The 19,078-nt window shown below is 33.2% G+C and overlaps 1 protein-coding gene across 3 annotated transcripts in view; it reads left to right on the top strand.

The window, feature by feature from the left end:
* The first annotated feature begins 271 nt into the window (after positions 1–271).
* Positions 272–19,078, top strand: part of LOC138696644 (uncharacterized) — a 32,831-nt gene continuing 14,024 nt past the window's right edge. Inside the window, exons 1-3 of one of the 3 annotated variants that reach the window (XM_069821862.1) lie at positions 272–407; positions 10,073–11,446; positions 13,881–13,922. In XM_069821862.1, the coding sequence (XP_069677963.1) occupies positions 10,073–11,446; positions 13,881–13,922 (1,416 nt within the window). In that variant the 5' untranslated portion in view covers positions 272–407. Of the gene's footprint in view, positions 473–632; positions 765–10,072; positions 11,447–13,880; positions 13,923–19,078 lie in introns of those variants that run through there. The other 2 variants (XM_069821870.1, XM_069821879.1) reach the window with 2 other exon arrangements.

Raw genomic sequence — 19,078 nt, 5'->3', positions numbered from 1 at the left:
TGAAATAGAATTCCTGTAACATCACTCCGTTTAAAGAAAAAGTAAAAGTCGTATTATAAAGTCTTAAACTGTAAATGAAGAGTATGTGTTTAATGACGTCAGTACGCAGCATTTAAAACTTCAGTGAACTTTCAACTAGAGGAATATATTTTTCCTTGTTCGGAGCTATTATAAGAACTGATTCAGGGGCTGCGCGGTATCGAGGAAGATTTGAAGGACAAATAACCGAACGATGAATTGAGATATCTACATACAACAAAAATAAAAAGTACATACTATTATAAAACATATATTATAACAACAGTCCCAATGAGCTTGTCGTAAGTGGTCTTTGTAAGTCAGTACATGTCTAATGTGTTTCCACTATATTTCAACTTATTGCACAACATTGCAAAAGTGATTCAGAGGTATGTTTTAAAGTTCAATTTACTAATTTCAAAATGTTTTACAGGACTGCAAAAGCAATTCAGATGTAAGTCTTAAGTATAATAACAAATTTCATAATGTTATACTATAGAACAAAAAACATTCTGACTAGAGTTACTACAATACATTTTGAAGTGCATTTGTATGTTTTTTTTAATAGAAAGAGAAGAAAATTAAAAAAAAAATATACCGTAAGTTCACAGTGGTATGTGAAGTAACTGAAATTCAGAGATTACCCACATTTACTATATCCTTAACCAAGAATAGTCATCACAAAGAATACACATATACAGAGTGGAAGTGAAACAGCCTTGGAGATTTTCAAAGCGAAAGCTCATGTATGTAACAAAACACTATAATATTATTTTGGTGGAAAGTTAATAGTTTTTTCTAAAATGTTTAACACCCTCTTAATCAGTAACTATTGCGAGTAGGATCGTGATTTTTGTCCATGTCGATAGGCAAAATAATGAAAAATAATTTATCCCTCTGGTGTATTTCAATATTGTTGACGGTTTTCGTAAAATTTTAATTTTAAAGCCTCTAATTTCAAGCCACTGCACGATGCGAGTTGGTTGCAACACAGTGCCAGAGAACAACTCATCTAGCGAGATACACCGAGTTCATTAACTTCTTACATCTGTATCATGTATCATGAAGAGTGTGTTAGCAGCGATGTTGCCGGACTGCCGAAACTTCAATCTTAATTTTCTAACTAACCTTGCATTTAAGGGAAACAACGATTGAGTTTTTACAAAAATGGCCAAAATATCATTTTTCGGTTTTTGTACGAAAATATTCCTTGGCAACTTAAGAAATTGATACTGAACACTTTTTTGTTTCTATGTCTTCTTTGAGGTCCAGGAGCGAGTTTAACATAGGTCTGTTCCATATATCAGCATTGTAACTCTTTTCACAAATTTGCCTTTTTCTTGAAACTTCATTTTTTATGCTCTTAATGCTCTATGCGCATGCTGTTTTCACCAAACTCAATGAAAATATTTGTACTTGTGTTCATGCATATATATATTATCTGAAATCTAACCTTGAGAAATGTTAACGATATTTAAAACTGAGAGCTAAAAATTATGTAAATAAAAAATATCAACATATAATTGATAAAAAAATTTTGTGTACAAACTAAACTAGGTATCATAAATTTCTCAAAATTAAAATATTGCACGTGAATCTGGGGCCATATGAAAAAATATGAACTTATGTATTTGAATGTAATGATTATGGAACATTTTGACTGCATCACTAATTTGCATAACTAAAATAAAATTAACTTAAAAACTAGCATACCGATTGAGATCAAAATCTGTACACGCCTTGTTCTTAATGCATCTAACAAACGGCTAAAAATTAAACAAAGCTGATTAACACTGTAAAAATTTAAAAACTCTGTCCTAGTGTTCCTTAATCACAAAACGTAATATAGGTCTCTATTCATTCAGTGTTACCTATCATCTCTTTCAATCTCCAAGGTTATTTCGCTTCTAGTCTGTATATTCCCGATTTCATTTTCAACGCATTTTCCATCATCTAAATTCATTTATTAGACTTCGAAATACATCACTATTTCTAGTTCTTTTCTTGTAATATTCATAACTAATTATTCACCCTGATATGGAGATAAAATTTCCTATACTTTATGTCAAGAAGGCAATACTGGGTATGAATTTTAAAATGAGCATTTAATGGTTAATCGTAGAGAATCACGTCCTTCCCGAAGCGCTTCCAGAATGACTTTTGTACACAGGTAGTTTTCCTTCTGGTAACAATATTTTCCATATGCTGTCCTTCTAGCAGGACATATTTCTGTAACGTCCTACCGGCAGTACGCAAGTTATGAGTCCTGCCGGTAATACCCTGTTGTCCTGCCAGAAGGACGTATTATTTATTTTTATTTTGTTTTGTTCGTTTATTTCTTTATTTATTTATTTATTTATTTATTTATTTATTTATTTATTTATTTTCATATAAGTTTACATTAGTTTTATTGACTTTGTAAATAGAAAGAGAAAAGTAGTAAATTAATAATTCCATCAATAAAATTTACATTAGTTTTATTTGTAACATTAGGATGATAACTGAATAAATAAAATTTTGTTCAATACATATCAGAGGTCTGCATCGGACGTTTTAACTCGAGCGCCAAGTACTTCATAGCATAATCCGATAGATAGCGCACAAGCATGATGGGTAAAAGTTCGCGAGCGATAAATCCTTGAACGGTATACGCCGAACGTTAGACATTCGTTCTTGATACCGACAAGTAGTACACTGTCAAAAATGAAGCTCAAGCTAAAAGATGTGCTGAAGTTGAAACTACTCAACAAGGAACACAATTTAAGTTTTAAAGAAAGTATGAAGAGTCCACACCTGTGGAGTAACGGTCAGCGCATCTGGCCGCGAAACCAGGTGGCCCGGGTTCGATTCCCGGTCGGGGCAAGTTACCTGGTTGAGGTTTTTTCCGGGGTTTTCCCTCAACCCAAGATGAGCAAATGCTGGGTAATTTTCGGTGCTGGACCCCGGACTCATTTCATCGGCATTGTCACCTTCATCTCATTCAGACGCTAAATAACCTAAGCTGTTGATAAAGCGTCGTAAAATAACCTACTAAAAAAAGTATGAAGAGCAGTGGCGGCTTGTGATCATTTTTGTTGGTGGGGCCAGATATTTCACAAATTTTGGGATAGTCTTTAAATAATGCACAAATTTTTTAAATTTCATTTTAGTTAATTGTTTCTACTTAAAATAATATAACTACATATGTATTACATATCAGGAAAGTAAATGATGTACATGCATTTTTGAATCATAACATTTTCTTATTTTATTCTTTAACATATTGTTTTTAATACTTGCTTGTGAAATAGAATACTAGGCCATGTATTAATAGAGATTATTTTAACAAATTTGAAAGTAAATAATTTTAAAATGTCATTTATATGATTTGACTAAGTCCAATGAATACTAACTTTCATGAATTGTGCAGGAATTCCATTCTGATTGTGAAATGCAAAACAGTCACGTTTAGTTTGAGGACTACACATAACAGATCTTCGGCCACAAGCAACACAAAAGTAACCAGCTTTTTGTTATATCTTATTGATTCTGGAGTAAACAATATATTTTCCCTCGATTGTTATTTTTTTGTCAGGTTTTGAAGAATTATTGAAGTTAGAATAAGTGCCATTGTTGGCTATGTTAGTTATGTCTGAGGCACGAATCCACGTTATTCTGTTATCAATATTCCATTTTATTTTAACAAGTTCCCTACGTACCTTCAATACAGTTCCTACACACACTTTCAGACCATGTATCACCAAAAACAGATTTACTCCAAGTGTTATTTTCATCTGCATCAAAGAGAATTGCTTTAGCGAAAACTCGCGCACCATTACTGAAAGAATCCGCCATATGTATCTCAGCAAAAATATGTCGTATCAACTTTTTTTGCGCTAATAGAGAAAGAAACGCTCTTTCCAATGGTCTGTCTAGGTCAGGCCTGCACAAGGTTTGCGCTCTCCGAGCCGGCTCACAGCTCACGAGCGGAATGCAGATATTAGCTGCGCTCTGTATAAGGGTGGATTGGAAGAAGGGGTGATCTCGTACAAAATATACATAAAAGGAAGTACTGTTACAAGTGTTTATGAAATGAATTCCTGTTCAGTGTTTGCAAAACTATCTTGGACTATTATTAATTAACTTAATAAAGAAATATTTATTTTACAGAAATAATAGAAATTCTATAGCTACTAAAATGTACAATATCATTTTGTTATATTTTTATTTATCAGTACATCAAAACGAGGTTTTATGCTGTTGGCAACTGAAAGGAACAGTAGCTTACTGATCGTAATGAAACATCAGTTACAGATGTTCGATGTCTGCCTTTATTAATGTTGATTATAGAAAACAGTTGCTCACAAATATAAATGTTGAGCCAAATATGGCAATCATTTTCACAGCCAGCCTGTGTAGTCGTGGATATTACTGCTAATGTTTAGTCTTGTAAAACTCAATCAGGCTAGTAGTGTTATTCAAACGATCTTTAGCTCTTAGATGACATTGAAGATCAATAAGTTCGAGCTGTAAATCGTTAAATGTTAAATGATATGTTCCCTCTTTTAGATTCCTCCATGCAGTACCGTAGCAGTAGGTAAGCAACGTGAGTTACTGAGAATAGGCCTACACACTGCACTCCATTAGATAGCTGAGTGGTCGTTTCCCTCTCCTCTACCTAAAGCAAGTCTATGTCATTCTGACGTATCTTCCTCTCCGTTTCGGCTAGCGGTAAACACAGCTCTCCCGCTCCGAAGGAGCGCGTGCGCTCGTTGAGTGCTGCTTGTGCAGGTATGATCTAGGTCAAGCATGTCAGAAATCAGACACTGAAAGTGCAGTGTACGTGCGCGGAACGCCGGTCTGTGCAGATTGCGTCATTCACGTGTTGCTCTTACCAGTTCTCAGCGGGAGGGGTGTACAAGAATCTATTCTGCGCTTCGTGTTCGATTAAATTGACATTTGGACATCATGAAGATACTTAGCAGAAGGAAAAAAAAAACAATTATTGTCAGTGTCTATATTTGACAATAATTGTAACACAAGAAACAATAGACTTACTCAGTTACAATTCACAAAACAGTCGTTTGTAAAGAATAATTTATTGTATACAGTATTTGAAGAAAATATAAATATTGCAGTAATTTCGAAACAACAAAAAACGAACACAATATTTCATTTTACGTAGTAGGTACTGATTATTTCAAAGCAATACCCTTTCATTGTTCCTCAAGCATTATTGGGACCATTGGTGCATAAATGTTAAAGAAAATATTTTTACTTCGAATTACATGCAATAGGCCATTGTGAGGCTTTTACACTGGAATCATTTCCTTGCTGTATATTAATATAAATTCACATTATTATTAATAAATTGGATAAATTAAGCTTAAATTTCAATTTATATATAGTTTATTTGGAAAACGTTGAGAGCAAGTATTAGCAAGTCGGGAGCGTTACTGAATTGAGTTAAAAGAGTACTTCACAAGCTCTGAAGCGAGAACATTTTCTTTGTGTCAGGTTTAAAGATTTATTAACGTAAGTATATTAAAATAATATAGTAATGTGAAATAGAAAATTCGCCATTATGTATTATTTTTCCAGAAAAATTTTCCGCCTTATAAATAATTGCTTTCTTCCTTCCCTTACAACCTCAAGATCCTCACATGTATTCCTCACTATATTCCCATCACTTATCAAATTATGAAATAAAAGATGTAAGTCGTCTAACTATTGATGGCTGTGTTAGTACATTCTCCAAAACAACATCATTGTCATGTTTTTCTTGCCGTGAGAGTACTAATTAAGAAATAAGAGCTGGCGAATATCATATTTTGAGAACTTTACTAATATGATTTAAATTCTCACATCACTATTAGGTCCACATGATGTGATGAAAGCCTTTCATTTTAAAATAATTACTGTTGGCTGAGGAAAACATCATAACAGTTATGTTATATGATTCGTGATTTCTCTTCTTCGTTATATCTGTGGACTCCTCACTTTATTTTCCATAATGCATTCACAGTCACAGCTCAATGAGCACCCGTACTGATCTGTGTTACTGAAACAAAAGTTGATCAGCTACTATAGGTACTGTACAGCCCTGTCGCGTTCCCCTCCAAGCCGATTCGCTCCCTCCAGGTAGGGGAATAGGAACTGCACGTTGCACAGAGACCAGTGCACAATGTGCAGGGTTTTGACATGCCTGGTCTAGGTGAACATTCTCTCGGCAGGACAGGAAATCCTATATAATCAGTTGAACTTGGTAGGACGACGAGGACATCCTGTCTTGCAGGTAGGACACTATACGATTAATCATTAAAGTGCACTTTAATGGGTAATAATAATAATAGTAATAATAATAATAGTAATAATAATAATAGTAATAATAATAATAGTAATAATAATAATAATAATAATAATAATAATAATAATAATAATAATAATAATGGTAAAATAAGACCATAAACTGCAATAGTGGCGAAAGTAAAAAAATCAAGTTTTGAGATAAATGAGTTAAATGTTATCTAAATATTGAAATGAATAAGTAAAGATAATTAATGAAAAGGGCGAAAATAGCCATAGTAGATGACGCGCCGTTTTTAAACGTCACTAACTAAATTAATGAAATAAAGAGTAAGCGTTACTAAGTATCCATCAGAGTTCAGTTAATAGTGCAGTAGAACTTCGATTATCCGTCACCCTATTAACAGATTGGAGGATTATCAAACTCTCTTTCTGTCGTTTTTTTTTTTCTTTTTTTGGCTGCAGGAAGAATATGAAGTATTGTACATTATGTTATTACGCAATTCATTTTTTCTTAAGAGGTTTATTAAAAGCTTTTACCGTTAGGCCTACGTAGTAGTATGTAGTATGAATGACACCGCTGCCGGCAACAATAACATGTACTTGTAGGGGTTTTTTTTTTTTTTTGCCAAATTGTAAAATAATCTCTGCCTTCAAACAAATGCCCCCAAGAATCTCCACACAAATGCAAACTCGTGCAGTGCACCACTCAGTCTCCCCTGCTGTTCTAATGGACACACTGTATAACTTCTATGCAAAATGTCTTCCACTGTCTAAAAAGAAAGCGTGTTGTGGTGTCGAAAAATAGTGCATATAATTCAGGGGTTTGGGAAAGGATAAACTTAGCTACTCCTGATATTACAATTGTAAGCGATTTAATAAGACACGAGGTTAAAGTACTACGTATTCTGTTTATTAGCTATAACCAGGCTTCGAGACTTTGGACCCGATACAATAAGTTTACTGTGCATGCATTATAGGTTGTTTACTCGCTGCAGGTAGATAGAGATGTGTTGAGGTAACAACGTTGCTATTTAGAGTAGAATACGGTTGTATGGGGAAACACACACATATGTACATTCTGAAAGTAAATATACATTACACAATGATAAAATGTTAAAAGAATATAAAAAGCATTTATTCTCCTATCTTTTATAAGCATTTGTGTTTAATTATACACAGTGTTAATGGTGGAAATAAGCATGTAACAATTTTAATTTTTTCATTTATCCTATTGGTCGCCTTTAGGAAGTGCAATTACACTACCGAATTGCAATGTACCTACAAGAAGATACATTCTCACTGTCTCAAACGTAAATCTTTTTCGGATATCTGCCAAAGTTTGTACTGTAGAAAGCTGCGCTCTACGCCGCATGACGTGATAGGAGCAAAACGAAAAAACCTAACATCATTGCAGTCGCTAAGAGACAGTCCTTTATTCTCGGGTGACTCTATGTCCACTAATTTGCTGTTTATGTTACACAATGTTCCATATCCATTATTTTTACATAAAATTGATTTCCACTTCTGTTTTACACGTTCAGTAACCGGTGTACTTGATGTCTCATTAATTCTCTGCAGCATTTTCTAAATTAATTTGAGGACTTCCGGCATCTCTTGCTCTGACTTTTCTAACCGTGTAATAGTTTCAGACACAGTTTGAAAATAGGTTTGTATGAAAATCAAATTATTCGTCAGAACCTTCAAATCCAGAGCGTTTTCCTTTGCGTATTTGTTGTCATTCATTCTACAGTACCCCCACCCACTGTAAGCTTCACCTCTATACTCAGTACGCCGCTATGCGGATTTCCCAATGAACTGCCCTATCGGGTCCGTAGTCTCGAAGCCTGGCTATAACCATAGGTAGGAAGTTCGTACCAAAGCAGTAGATTTCAGTTGAGTACAGCGAGGAGTACAGATGTCACCCGCGCCTCGCCCTGCTACCGCTCTCCGCTCGCTACAGACGATACACAATATGTTCACATAAACAATGCATAGTGGCATTCTGTGGAGCTGTGTACAGTCGTGAATAGTTTGAAGAATATTGTTAATATGTATTAATATTTTAGGTTCTGAACAAAGTGAGCTATTCTGTTATTATTGTATTATTTACGTAATGCTAATACTATGCATGATTCCAAAAACGTAAACTCATCTGTTATTAAATAATTATGCAAACAGCAGTGTGTAACACGTTTATTTTTTTATTCCCGATTATTCTTCGTTAAATGTTGACGTCTCGTGCTGCTATGCATTCGGTTGCGTTACAGTCCAAGTTCAACTTCGGTATTACAATAAGAACTTCCTAGCTGTCATTACAATAGAAACGAAAATCTTCTTGAAAACAATTATGGGTTTTAATATTACTTATCAAATATGAGATACAACATTAGACTCACAAAGTAGTTGTTCACTTGATGATAATACGATACACTGTATCATGTTTCAGATTAGCTCCATTAGCGTCTTGTGACGTAGGACGAATATTTTCAGAGTACAAATATTGTATTTTTTTCTGAACCTAAAAGGAGTATTTTTTTTTATAAAATGAAAATGTTCATTGTTATTCGATATAATGGGACTACAAACATAATTGTATACTTTATATGTTATTTTTATATGTATGGGTAAATTAATTTAGATTCGGCGTTACGAACTTTATAATTACAAATTATTATTTTTTTTTTATATTATTTTCTTGTTCTAAGGCCGTGGACGATTGGAGCACATGTTTGGTTACCAACCGGCTGTACATGTTAGTCGTTCTGCTTCACTGACACCGAGAGACGCTCTATTACTTTTCACTCGGTAGATATATAGTCCAAGCTCACACAACTTAACAGTTTTGATACCAACTTCCTAGCTCTAGTTATAACCAATATCATATTGTACAGTGTAGTGTGTAATATGAAGATGGCTGTTGTTGCAGGAAGACAAGAGGAAGACGAAACTCTGTGAGTGCCTATGCACTTAATTTATGAAAATATTTTTTATACGGATTATCTGATTTTTTCGATTGACAGTTCAGTACATATCCTTCATTACAACAGATAATAGAAATACTACTGTAATAAAAATAAATGTTTACTCCCTTAACCATCTTGCTATAGTTTGGGACTTGCAGCAGCAGTACTGCTACTACTACTGCTACTGCTACTGCTACAGTAGCAGTAGCAGTAGTAGTAGTAGTAGTAGAATGAATAGGCGAGTCAATGAGTTACAATTCAAGGCAATGGCCTAAATTCTTAATGAGGCGGATGAAGCTATCACAGCTAGATTTATTTCTTCTTTGTTCTCCCCTTTCTTTCTTGTTTTTCCCATATCCCCTTCACATTTCCCCTATTTTCCTTCTATTACCCTTCCTCTCCTTACATTCCCCTTGCTCTTCTTACACTCCCATTGTGCTCATTGTATTCCCCTCGTTTCCTTCTTGCATTTCTTTTTTTCGCTTTGCATCTCACTTATATTCCTTCAATTCCCATTCTTCTTCCTGTATTTCCCTTGTTCTTTTTATTCTGTGCTTGTTTTTCATATGTTATACGTAAGTAATGTTGCACTGTAAAGCTGTGAACTTATCTAGTTCCAACAGATTTAAGGAAACACCATCCTCTTTCTACGTCATAATTATCATCCTAAAATTAATGTAAATCTGTTTTTTTTTTTAACATAACGATCCGTTTAAATTCAATAACGCATGTAATCCTTTTCAACATCTTGTCGTTATGTAGAATATTTGAGAAATTGTAAGAATTTTATTCTTGTGTTGTAGATGGACCTTCAACCTCAAATTCAAGAGCCTGGCACAATTCCGCCTGCACTCCAACTACTTTTACTGCAAGTGTTAAGCCTTGCTTTCCAAAACATTAGAAATGCAACTAGTAACACCAGAATGGACAATGAAATATTATATGCTTGCACAAACATGATGAACCAGACTTTCAAAACACTTGATTTGTCTCAGGAAACTTTCAACAGGACTGAATATTATCATAATGTGGCAACAGAATTAAACAAGAAGATTGACGATTTTCAGAAAGTCACACAGACTCTCCTCGAAACAAATTTCATAGGACAGGAAAAACATATGCAGCACAGATTTCAAGTGATAGAAAGTCTCGCTATTGCTTTACAAGGAAGCTGCAACGAGAGGAAGGCAATTCTGTTAGAACATCTGAATGGACAGGGAGCACTTGTGCGAAATAAATTCAGTGAGGCTGAAGAGCTACTAAGAAAGAATTTTGATAAAATATTACAGAAAGGTGACAATTTTTCAGAAACTTTGAAGTCGTACAAGGTAGATATCCAAAAAAGTATTCAGGAGCCAATACAGCTGTTGGGGAAAGATGTGTTTGATTATAAGAATCTCACAATTGATGCTCTCCAAAGTAATTTGGAGACGCTTCAGAAAGTAATGATGGACAAATTTAAAAAAGAATTAAAGGACCAAGAGAAATACTTGCAGCAAAGGTTTCAAGCCATGCATAACCTTACTGACACTCTCATAAATACAATGAATGAACACAATAGTGTGATATTAAAAAAGCAAAACAAATATGAGAACCTTTTGCACAGCAAATTAAGTGATCAAGAAGCATTTCTTAAAAATAATTTTGATAAAATGGCTCATAAGAGTGACTTTCTTCGGAAAATACTAGAAGAACGAGAAAAATTGACACTAGAAAGAATTAAGGACTTGCTACACCAGGTGGAACAAACCTTGAGTAATGGCTACAATGTGACAATTAAAAAAATAAGACATGAGGCAGATGTGTTTGAGAAACTACTGGAGGATTCATTACAAAATAAATTTAAAGGGCAAGAAAAATATTTACAGCAAAGATTTCAAACTATAGAAGGTATTTCTGGTGGCCTTGAAAGTACCATAAAAGATCAACAAAAAGTCGTCCTAGAAAAACTGAATCAACAGAACGGTCTTTTGCAGAAAAGAATAAGCCAAGAAGAAGAGAAATTTCTAAAGAGCAATTTTGATAAAATTGGTCAGAAGAGCGACAGTATTCAGAAAAGCGTGAATTCCTTGGAGAAAACTTCAAAGGAAAGAACTGAGGAACTGAAGAAACAGATTCTTCAACTGAAAGAAAATATTAGCAGCTTAACAGCGATACAAAGGAACACACATTATCAGGTGAGACAGTGACAAACTTTGTACTCTTTTACAAGTAAATATGACTAAAATGATGCGTCAGATTTGGAGACAATAATAGAAAAAATCCTGTAGTTTTCATATGTGAAATTGTTAGTAATTTCATTTTAGTTATAAAGTTTTCACCAAATTATTTTACAGCTCATTTGATTAGCTACTTAAATTACATACTATAATATCAGCCAATTTGGTAATTTTGTAACAATTCATTGAATAAAAGTGACATTATTGTTGATAAATTCATATTTCAAACGAAGAGTTTAATATAATTTTGCTTGTTTTTGTTTCCTTTACGAGAAAAAAATTGTTTTATGTGAAATATTTCATGAGGAAGCCATTGATTGAATTCCTAATATACTCAGTCGGTTTAAGAGAGCAGAGTATTATCATAATAAATGATTCAAAGAATTTTAATTTGTCTTAAATTGTGCAAAAAATTTGATCCCAACAAATGTGACATTTTAAAATTCACTTGCAGGAAGAAAAGCTACATTTGTTCGAAACAAATTTCTGTACATTTAAATGATATAATTAAAATTATTTTAATAATCTATTATCATAATACACTGCTATCTTAAACTGACTGACTATATTGGGAATTAAGTCAATGGCTTTCTCAAAACATGTTATGTAATATTTCATATGAAACAATTTTCATCAAAACGAGCATAATTGTATTAAAAGTCTTTGTTTGAAATATCTTAAAGATACATACATATATACATAAGTGTACTGCCCAAGGGCAGGTATTTCACTGCAAACCCAGCATTCTCCAATATTTCCTATTTTCAGCCTTCCTCTTAGTATCCGCATGTGATCCATTTATCTTAATGCCGTCTATATCATTTGATATCTCCTTCTACCTCGAACTCTTCTCCCGTTCACCATTTCTTCCAGTGCATCCTTCAGTAGGCAGTTTCTTCTCAGCAAGTTATCAAACCAATTCCTTTCCCTCTTCCTGATCAGTTTCAGGATCATTCTTTCTTCACCCACTCCTTCCAACACACCTTTGTTTCTTATTCTCTCTGTCCATTTCACACGCTCCATTCTTATCTTAAAAATAACCCCCTGAAATCAATGACATTTCTCACGGTTCACACTCGGGTACATAATACGCAACTGTTCATATATTTCAGGTACATATAGGAACAGGTGTACATTATATACAATATGTATACACACATTTTTGTCTGAATCTCTATACTTAATAATATGTGTTTTTGCACTTCTTTACCTTTTTACCAAAGTTAATTTCGATTGTTACAAGTATTTATTCAGATATCTATCTAATTCGATGCTAATTTATATATTAATTTATTGACTTCTTTTAAACAATATCACTTTTTATCTACAAATTATGTTTTGTTTTCATATTTCCATGTAGGCCTATTAATAATGTATACATTTATCCGGTCCGACATTCATTTATACATCCATTTATTCTCATATTTTAGACGTTTCTATGTCAATTAATACATTTCTCTTTGAACGTTTATTAATTTACTTCATGTGCCTTTTTTTTACACAGTTGTTTCTGTATGGACATTAAATTCACTGGTCAATATTTTGCTTGCTAGTGACTTATGCATTAATATTTATGAGTGTATGTTCATGTTTTCTTCTCTTTACTAATTTACTTGTTCTACTATAGTTCATTCCGTATTTGATCTATTATGATTGATTTTAAGCACGAAGGGGATAAACTGTATTCACTTATATATATATAAAAGACAGTATATCCCTGTATTAATTTGTTTATATATCCAGCATTTGTTCATAAATTTGTGCACTTCTCTGCATTCAGTAATAATTTATTACATTTTTATTTCTCCAAATGTGTGATCATTGATTCATTTTTCTTTCAGTTTTCATAAGTTATCCCGAAATATGTTATATAGGGAAATTATTTTTCTGACCATTTTGATGTTCTTTTCCTCATTTGGAAATCTTTGACATAAGTCCAAAATAAATCAATTGATCGGACTTTAGTTCCTGCGCTTCTCTAACAATTATGCATTTTTTGTGATTTAATTACCATAACTAAACTTTTTACATTATTTCCGTAAAGTTCTTTATAGTCTGTTCAAAAATCAATGTTCTTTTATATATTATGTGTGAATTTTTTCAATAATAATTTGTCTACAATATATTTAACTATCGGTACCTGTGTTCTTGTTTACTCATGTATAATTATACTTATTATTTTATAGTTTCTTTAATTTCTTTAGCCGTTCATATATATTGAATTCGTAACGTCCAATGCATATTGCTAACTGCAGAAAACTGTTTCACTTTCCCTAAGCCCAAGTCTATAAAGCAATAAGTTACATGTATTATAATAATATAGCATTAGTGAAATACACCAATGCTTAATTATTGAACGCTTACTAAAGGTTCTTATATTTTTTATTTTCAGAACCAAGCAAACGATATGAATTTGGTGGGACAACTTGTGAAGGTTAGAATTTCAAATATTTTACTTAGTCCTTAATATACAAAATTATAGTTTTAAAGTATTTATTGCCCACCTCTGTGGAGTAACGGTTAGGATGCATGACCCTGAAAGGAACGGGCCCAGGTTCAAATCTTGATTGGGACAAGTTATCTGGTTGAGATTTTTTCCAATGTTTTACCCATTAAGAGCAAATGCTGGGTAACTTTCGAAGTTGGACCCTGAACTCATTTAGTTGGCATTATCACCTTCATCCCATTAAGACGCTATATAACCATAGCAGTTGATAAAGTGTCGTGAAATAACCAAAAAATATATTTACTGAATGGGGCAATACAAATTTTGCAAACGATTCTATGAAGTGTGAGTAGAACAAATATAAAATAGTTTGGAGAAAGTTTATGACTTAATATTTAAGATTTCATTTTACCATATATTATTTAATGGGTGTGTACCACAATGTTTTGACTTAAAATCGAAATTGAACTGACATCGTTAGGATAAATAATTGTAATAACATTATATTATATTATATTATATTAACCTATATTATATTATATTATATTATATTATATTATATTATATTATATTATATTATATTATATTATATTATATTATATTATATTATATTATATTATATTATATTATATTATATATCTAAGGGATTAGTTCTTGATCCTACAATCCGGTTTGAGAGGGATGCCCTGCAGGCACAACACGTTGATAAGGAGAATAAATCCATTTATGAGTCCTGCATCCCTTATCTAAGTGAGAAATATAACATTCCCACTAGTCAGTGGAGTGTTTCTGGTCTTTTGTTTGGTGCACGTAGCACACTTCCTAAATTCCCATGTGATATTTTAAAAGCACTCGGACTCCGATTTTTTTAAATTCAAAAAATTTTGTTGAATATTCTTAAAGATTCAATCCAAATATTACATTACCATTTACATGTTGGCCATTGATGATTCTGTTGGGTTTGCATTTCTCTGAATTTTTTACTAAATAATTCCCGTCTTTCTAAATTATTCTGTAGTGCTTTTATTCTGGATCTTTAAGGTCACCCTCATTGAGGGAGATTATTTTCTTTAAATACTTATATATTATATTATATTATATTATATTATATTATATTATATTATATTATATTATATTATATTATATTATATTATATTATATTATATTATATTATATAAAATTGCGCCTGGTTATTTTTGTTACTGAAATTTGGAAGACCCGTATATGCGCAACCAACGAAGCCGCGGCGGCCATATAGGCCTAACTGACGTTCTCTTCCATACATAATGGCATTAATTCTGATTCAAAATGGGAGTGATTATCAAAGCTCGGAACTTGGGGACTTGTGTCTTTGAACGTGGCTAAGTGACCGGATTTCAATGTCAATAAACTCCCGCTTCCAGCACAGAGGTACTGCCAGGTCTGCTATAAAGGTGGTTCCTGGCTGGAACCATATATATTGATAATATTATGGTAGGTTGAAACACGTAATTTTATAGCATATATACAGGGACATCATTTTATTTTTACTAACATTTTTAATATTAACCTGTCTATACCTTTAGAGAACCGGAAACAACGCTTGCTCCCCCCTCCAAGACTGGAGTTCGATGATACTGGCGTAAAACACAAATCACTCTACTAGGTATAGGAAGGAAGAAAAGTAGTTCATCCATTTACGTAAACTACGAAATATCGCGATTTTGAGTTTGATAATTTTCATTAGGTTTTTCTTTAATCAAAGTACAGTACTATATTAACAATAAGTGTTTTTACTCACGAAGTGAGGTATCCATGCGAACGTATTCATTATGTAGTGTATATTATACTATCTACAGCACATTAGCGTACAATATAGAGAAAGAAGTTAAATTGAAAAATAATCATAATATGAATATTTAAACACAATTTTGAAAATGGTGGCCGTTCATTTCGATACAGGCTTCAGTTCGTTTGTGCATATTATCGCACTATAGACTATTGCATCTAATTCCAATTGCCAGTTTCGTCCTTCGTACTAGTAACTCATGTTGAAATAATTATGTACCTACTCTACGTACTGTAAATTCAATCTTCACTTCTGCCCGACCCGAAAATATAAAATTACTCAGACATGCTATCTACTGTCCGTCCAAGTGGTTATGCCGCAGGATTGTAGAAAGGGAGGAAATCACGTGACAGTTAATTACTTAACGAGGCCCTTTTATTTAAGTTAAATTAAACAGCTGTATAATATTACGTAAACTTCCAATTCCTAAGAGAAATTAATGTTTTCAGAAAAGAGCTAAGACAGCCCAGCTATTACAGAGGGGCGAGCAGAAGTAGGTGGGGGAAATCGGGATGCGACGTAGGCAAACGGACAGTACCTGTGCGAAAATATGATTCAATATTGAAAGCTCTTTCGTCACTGGAAAACGCGAACATATTTCTGGAACGTACTATACTCAGTAACTCAGTACTGCTTACTATCTGCGGTCTTGGTTCTGTGTGGAGTTGGAACTTCCTTAGTAGAAGGAGTGGGAGTGAAGTACATTCAAAAACTCAGGTACAATAAAAATTGAAGTAAAAATAAAATGATGTCCCTGTATAAATGAACATGCAAAATACATCAAATTTACAGTTCTGCTCTGTATATTTTATTACGTGTATGGCTACATATATTCGAAGATTTTCGAACCCATAACGTCTTCGTCTGTTAGTTAAACATGATTTGAAACGAAAGAAACTTATTTCCACGTCACAAGAAGTGACAGGAGCAAACTTAAATTTTTTATTTTATTTATTTTAACTAGCTACCTAATGATACAAATTACATTTATAAAACAAAAATGTTTCTGGCCACTACCGTAAGAGCCATGCTTGTCTACGGTGTGGTCTTAGTCAATAATATAACATAAAATTTACAAGGACACTTTACTAAATACAGTAAGTAACTTAATTCAAACCAATAAATACAACACAAGAGCATGAATAAAGAAAAAAGAGAAAAAGAGAGAAAAATACACATTTAATATAAATTGACAATCCGACAGAAGCCAGTGATATTCAATAAAAACAATAATATAGTCGACAGAAATAAAAGGTAAAAAAAATACATTTGTTAATATTATATATCATGAATAATTTTACAATTTATTTTTAAAAGCTTCAATTTGAAAAAAAAAATCAACTTTGGAAAATAGTTTGTAAATTTATTATAAAGTCTTGGGCCGAAATAAAATCCTGAATGTTTTCACTGACAGTGTTTCCTTTTCGATTATCAGCAGTTGCTAGCTGATCTCGTATCTGAGAAAGATAAGTATCCTGAATTTTTCTCGAAAATAGTTTTCAATTTCTATATCATTACTAGGGAAGGTACCACTACGACTTGATCCATGGCTATGGACAAATTTTCCACCAGTTTAAGGGACTGCAATGTCTTTCAATGAATGCCCGTTTCCAGTCTCTAGTTTGTGTTTGACACAACTTACAAAATATAAATTCTCCATTCGAAGAAAATAATGTATTTCTCAGAATTCCTCCGACAAATTCTGTACCTAAAATTTAAGAAATATATTTTCAAACGTATATAATACCCAGTTGAGAAAGAATTAGATGTTAATAGCGTGTGGGAAAATATCAGAGATAGTATCAAAATTGCAGCTGAGCAGAGCATAGGTTATTATGAAACTAAGAAAAAGAAACCGTGGTTTGATGAAGATTGTTGCATGGTAGTAGAAAGAAGGAAACAGGCAAAATTGAAATTCTTACAGGATCCAGTTGAGGAGAATAGAGATAATTATTTCAATGAAAGACGGGAAGCAAGTCGTACACTTAGGAATAAAAAGAGAGGTTACTTGAAGGAAAAACTGAATGAGGTAGAAACAAATAGTAAGAATAAAAACATTCGAGATTTATATAAGGGTATAAAGGAATTTAAGAACGGATATCAGTCAAGGGTAAACGTGATCAAGGATGAGAATGGTGACTTGCTTGAAGACTCTTCATCAATCCTAAACAGATGGAAAAACTATTTTGCGCAACTACTAAATGTACATAGGCCAAATAGAAATGATCGGGATGATATTGAAATACAAACTGCTGAGCCATTTATACCCGAACCCACGATTTCAGAAGTCGAAATTGCGATAGAAAATCTGAAAAAGTACAAGTCTCCAGGTATCTATCAAATTCCAGCAGAATTAATACAAGAGGGTGGAAGTGCATTATATAGCGAAATTTATAAACTTGTACTTGCTATTTGGGAAAAGGAAATTGTACCAGAACAATGGAAGGAGTCCATAATTGTACCTATTTTTAAAAAGGGGGACAAAACCAACTGTGGTAACTTTCGAGGAATATCACTTTTGTTGACGTCGTACAAAATTTTGTCCAATATTCTTTTGAGGAGATTAACTCCGTACGTAGATGAAATTATTGGGGATCATCAGTGCGGTTTTCGGCGTAATAGATCGACTATTGATCAGATTTTTTGTATTCGGCAGATAATGGAGAAAAAATGGGAGTATAAGGGTACAGTACATCAGTTATTCATAGATTTCAAAAAGGCATATGACTCGGTTAAGAGGGAAGTATTATATGATATTCTTATTGAATTTGGTATTCCCAAGAAACTAGTTCGATTAATTAAAATGTGTCTCAGTGAAACATACAGCAGAGTCCGTATAGGTCAGTTTCTATCTGATCCTTTTCCAATTCACTGCGGGCTAAAGCAGGGAGATGCACTATCACCTTTACTTTTTAACTTCGCTTTAGAATATGCCATTAGGAAAGTTCAGGATAACAGGCAGGGTTTGGAATTGAACGGGCTACATCAGCTTCTTGTCTATGCAGATGACGTGAATATGTCAGGAGAAAATACACAAACGGTTAGGGAAAACACGGAAATTTTACTTGAAGCAAGTAAAGCGATCGGTTTGGAAGTAAATCCCGAAAAGACAAAGTATATGATTATGTCTCGTGACGGGAATATTGTACGAAATGGAAATATAAATATTGGAGATTTATCCTTCGAAGAGGTGGAAAAATTCAAATATCTTGGAGCAACAGTAACAAATGTAAATGACACTCGGGAGGAAATTAAACGCAGAATAAATATGGGAAATGCGTGTTATTATTCGGTTGAGAAGCTCTTATCATCCAGT

The sequence above is a fragment of the Periplaneta americana genome, chromosome 1 (assembly GCF_040183065.1).
Source record: "Periplaneta americana isolate PAMFEO1 chromosome 1, P.americana_PAMFEO1_priV1, whole genome shotgun sequence".
In the NCBI taxonomy this organism is placed as follows: domain Eukaryota; kingdom Metazoa; phylum Arthropoda; class Insecta; order Blattodea; family Blattidae; genus Periplaneta; species Periplaneta americana.
The sequence above is the reverse complement of the archived record's forward strand: the minus strand, read 5'-3'. Positions and strand labels throughout refer to the sequence as shown.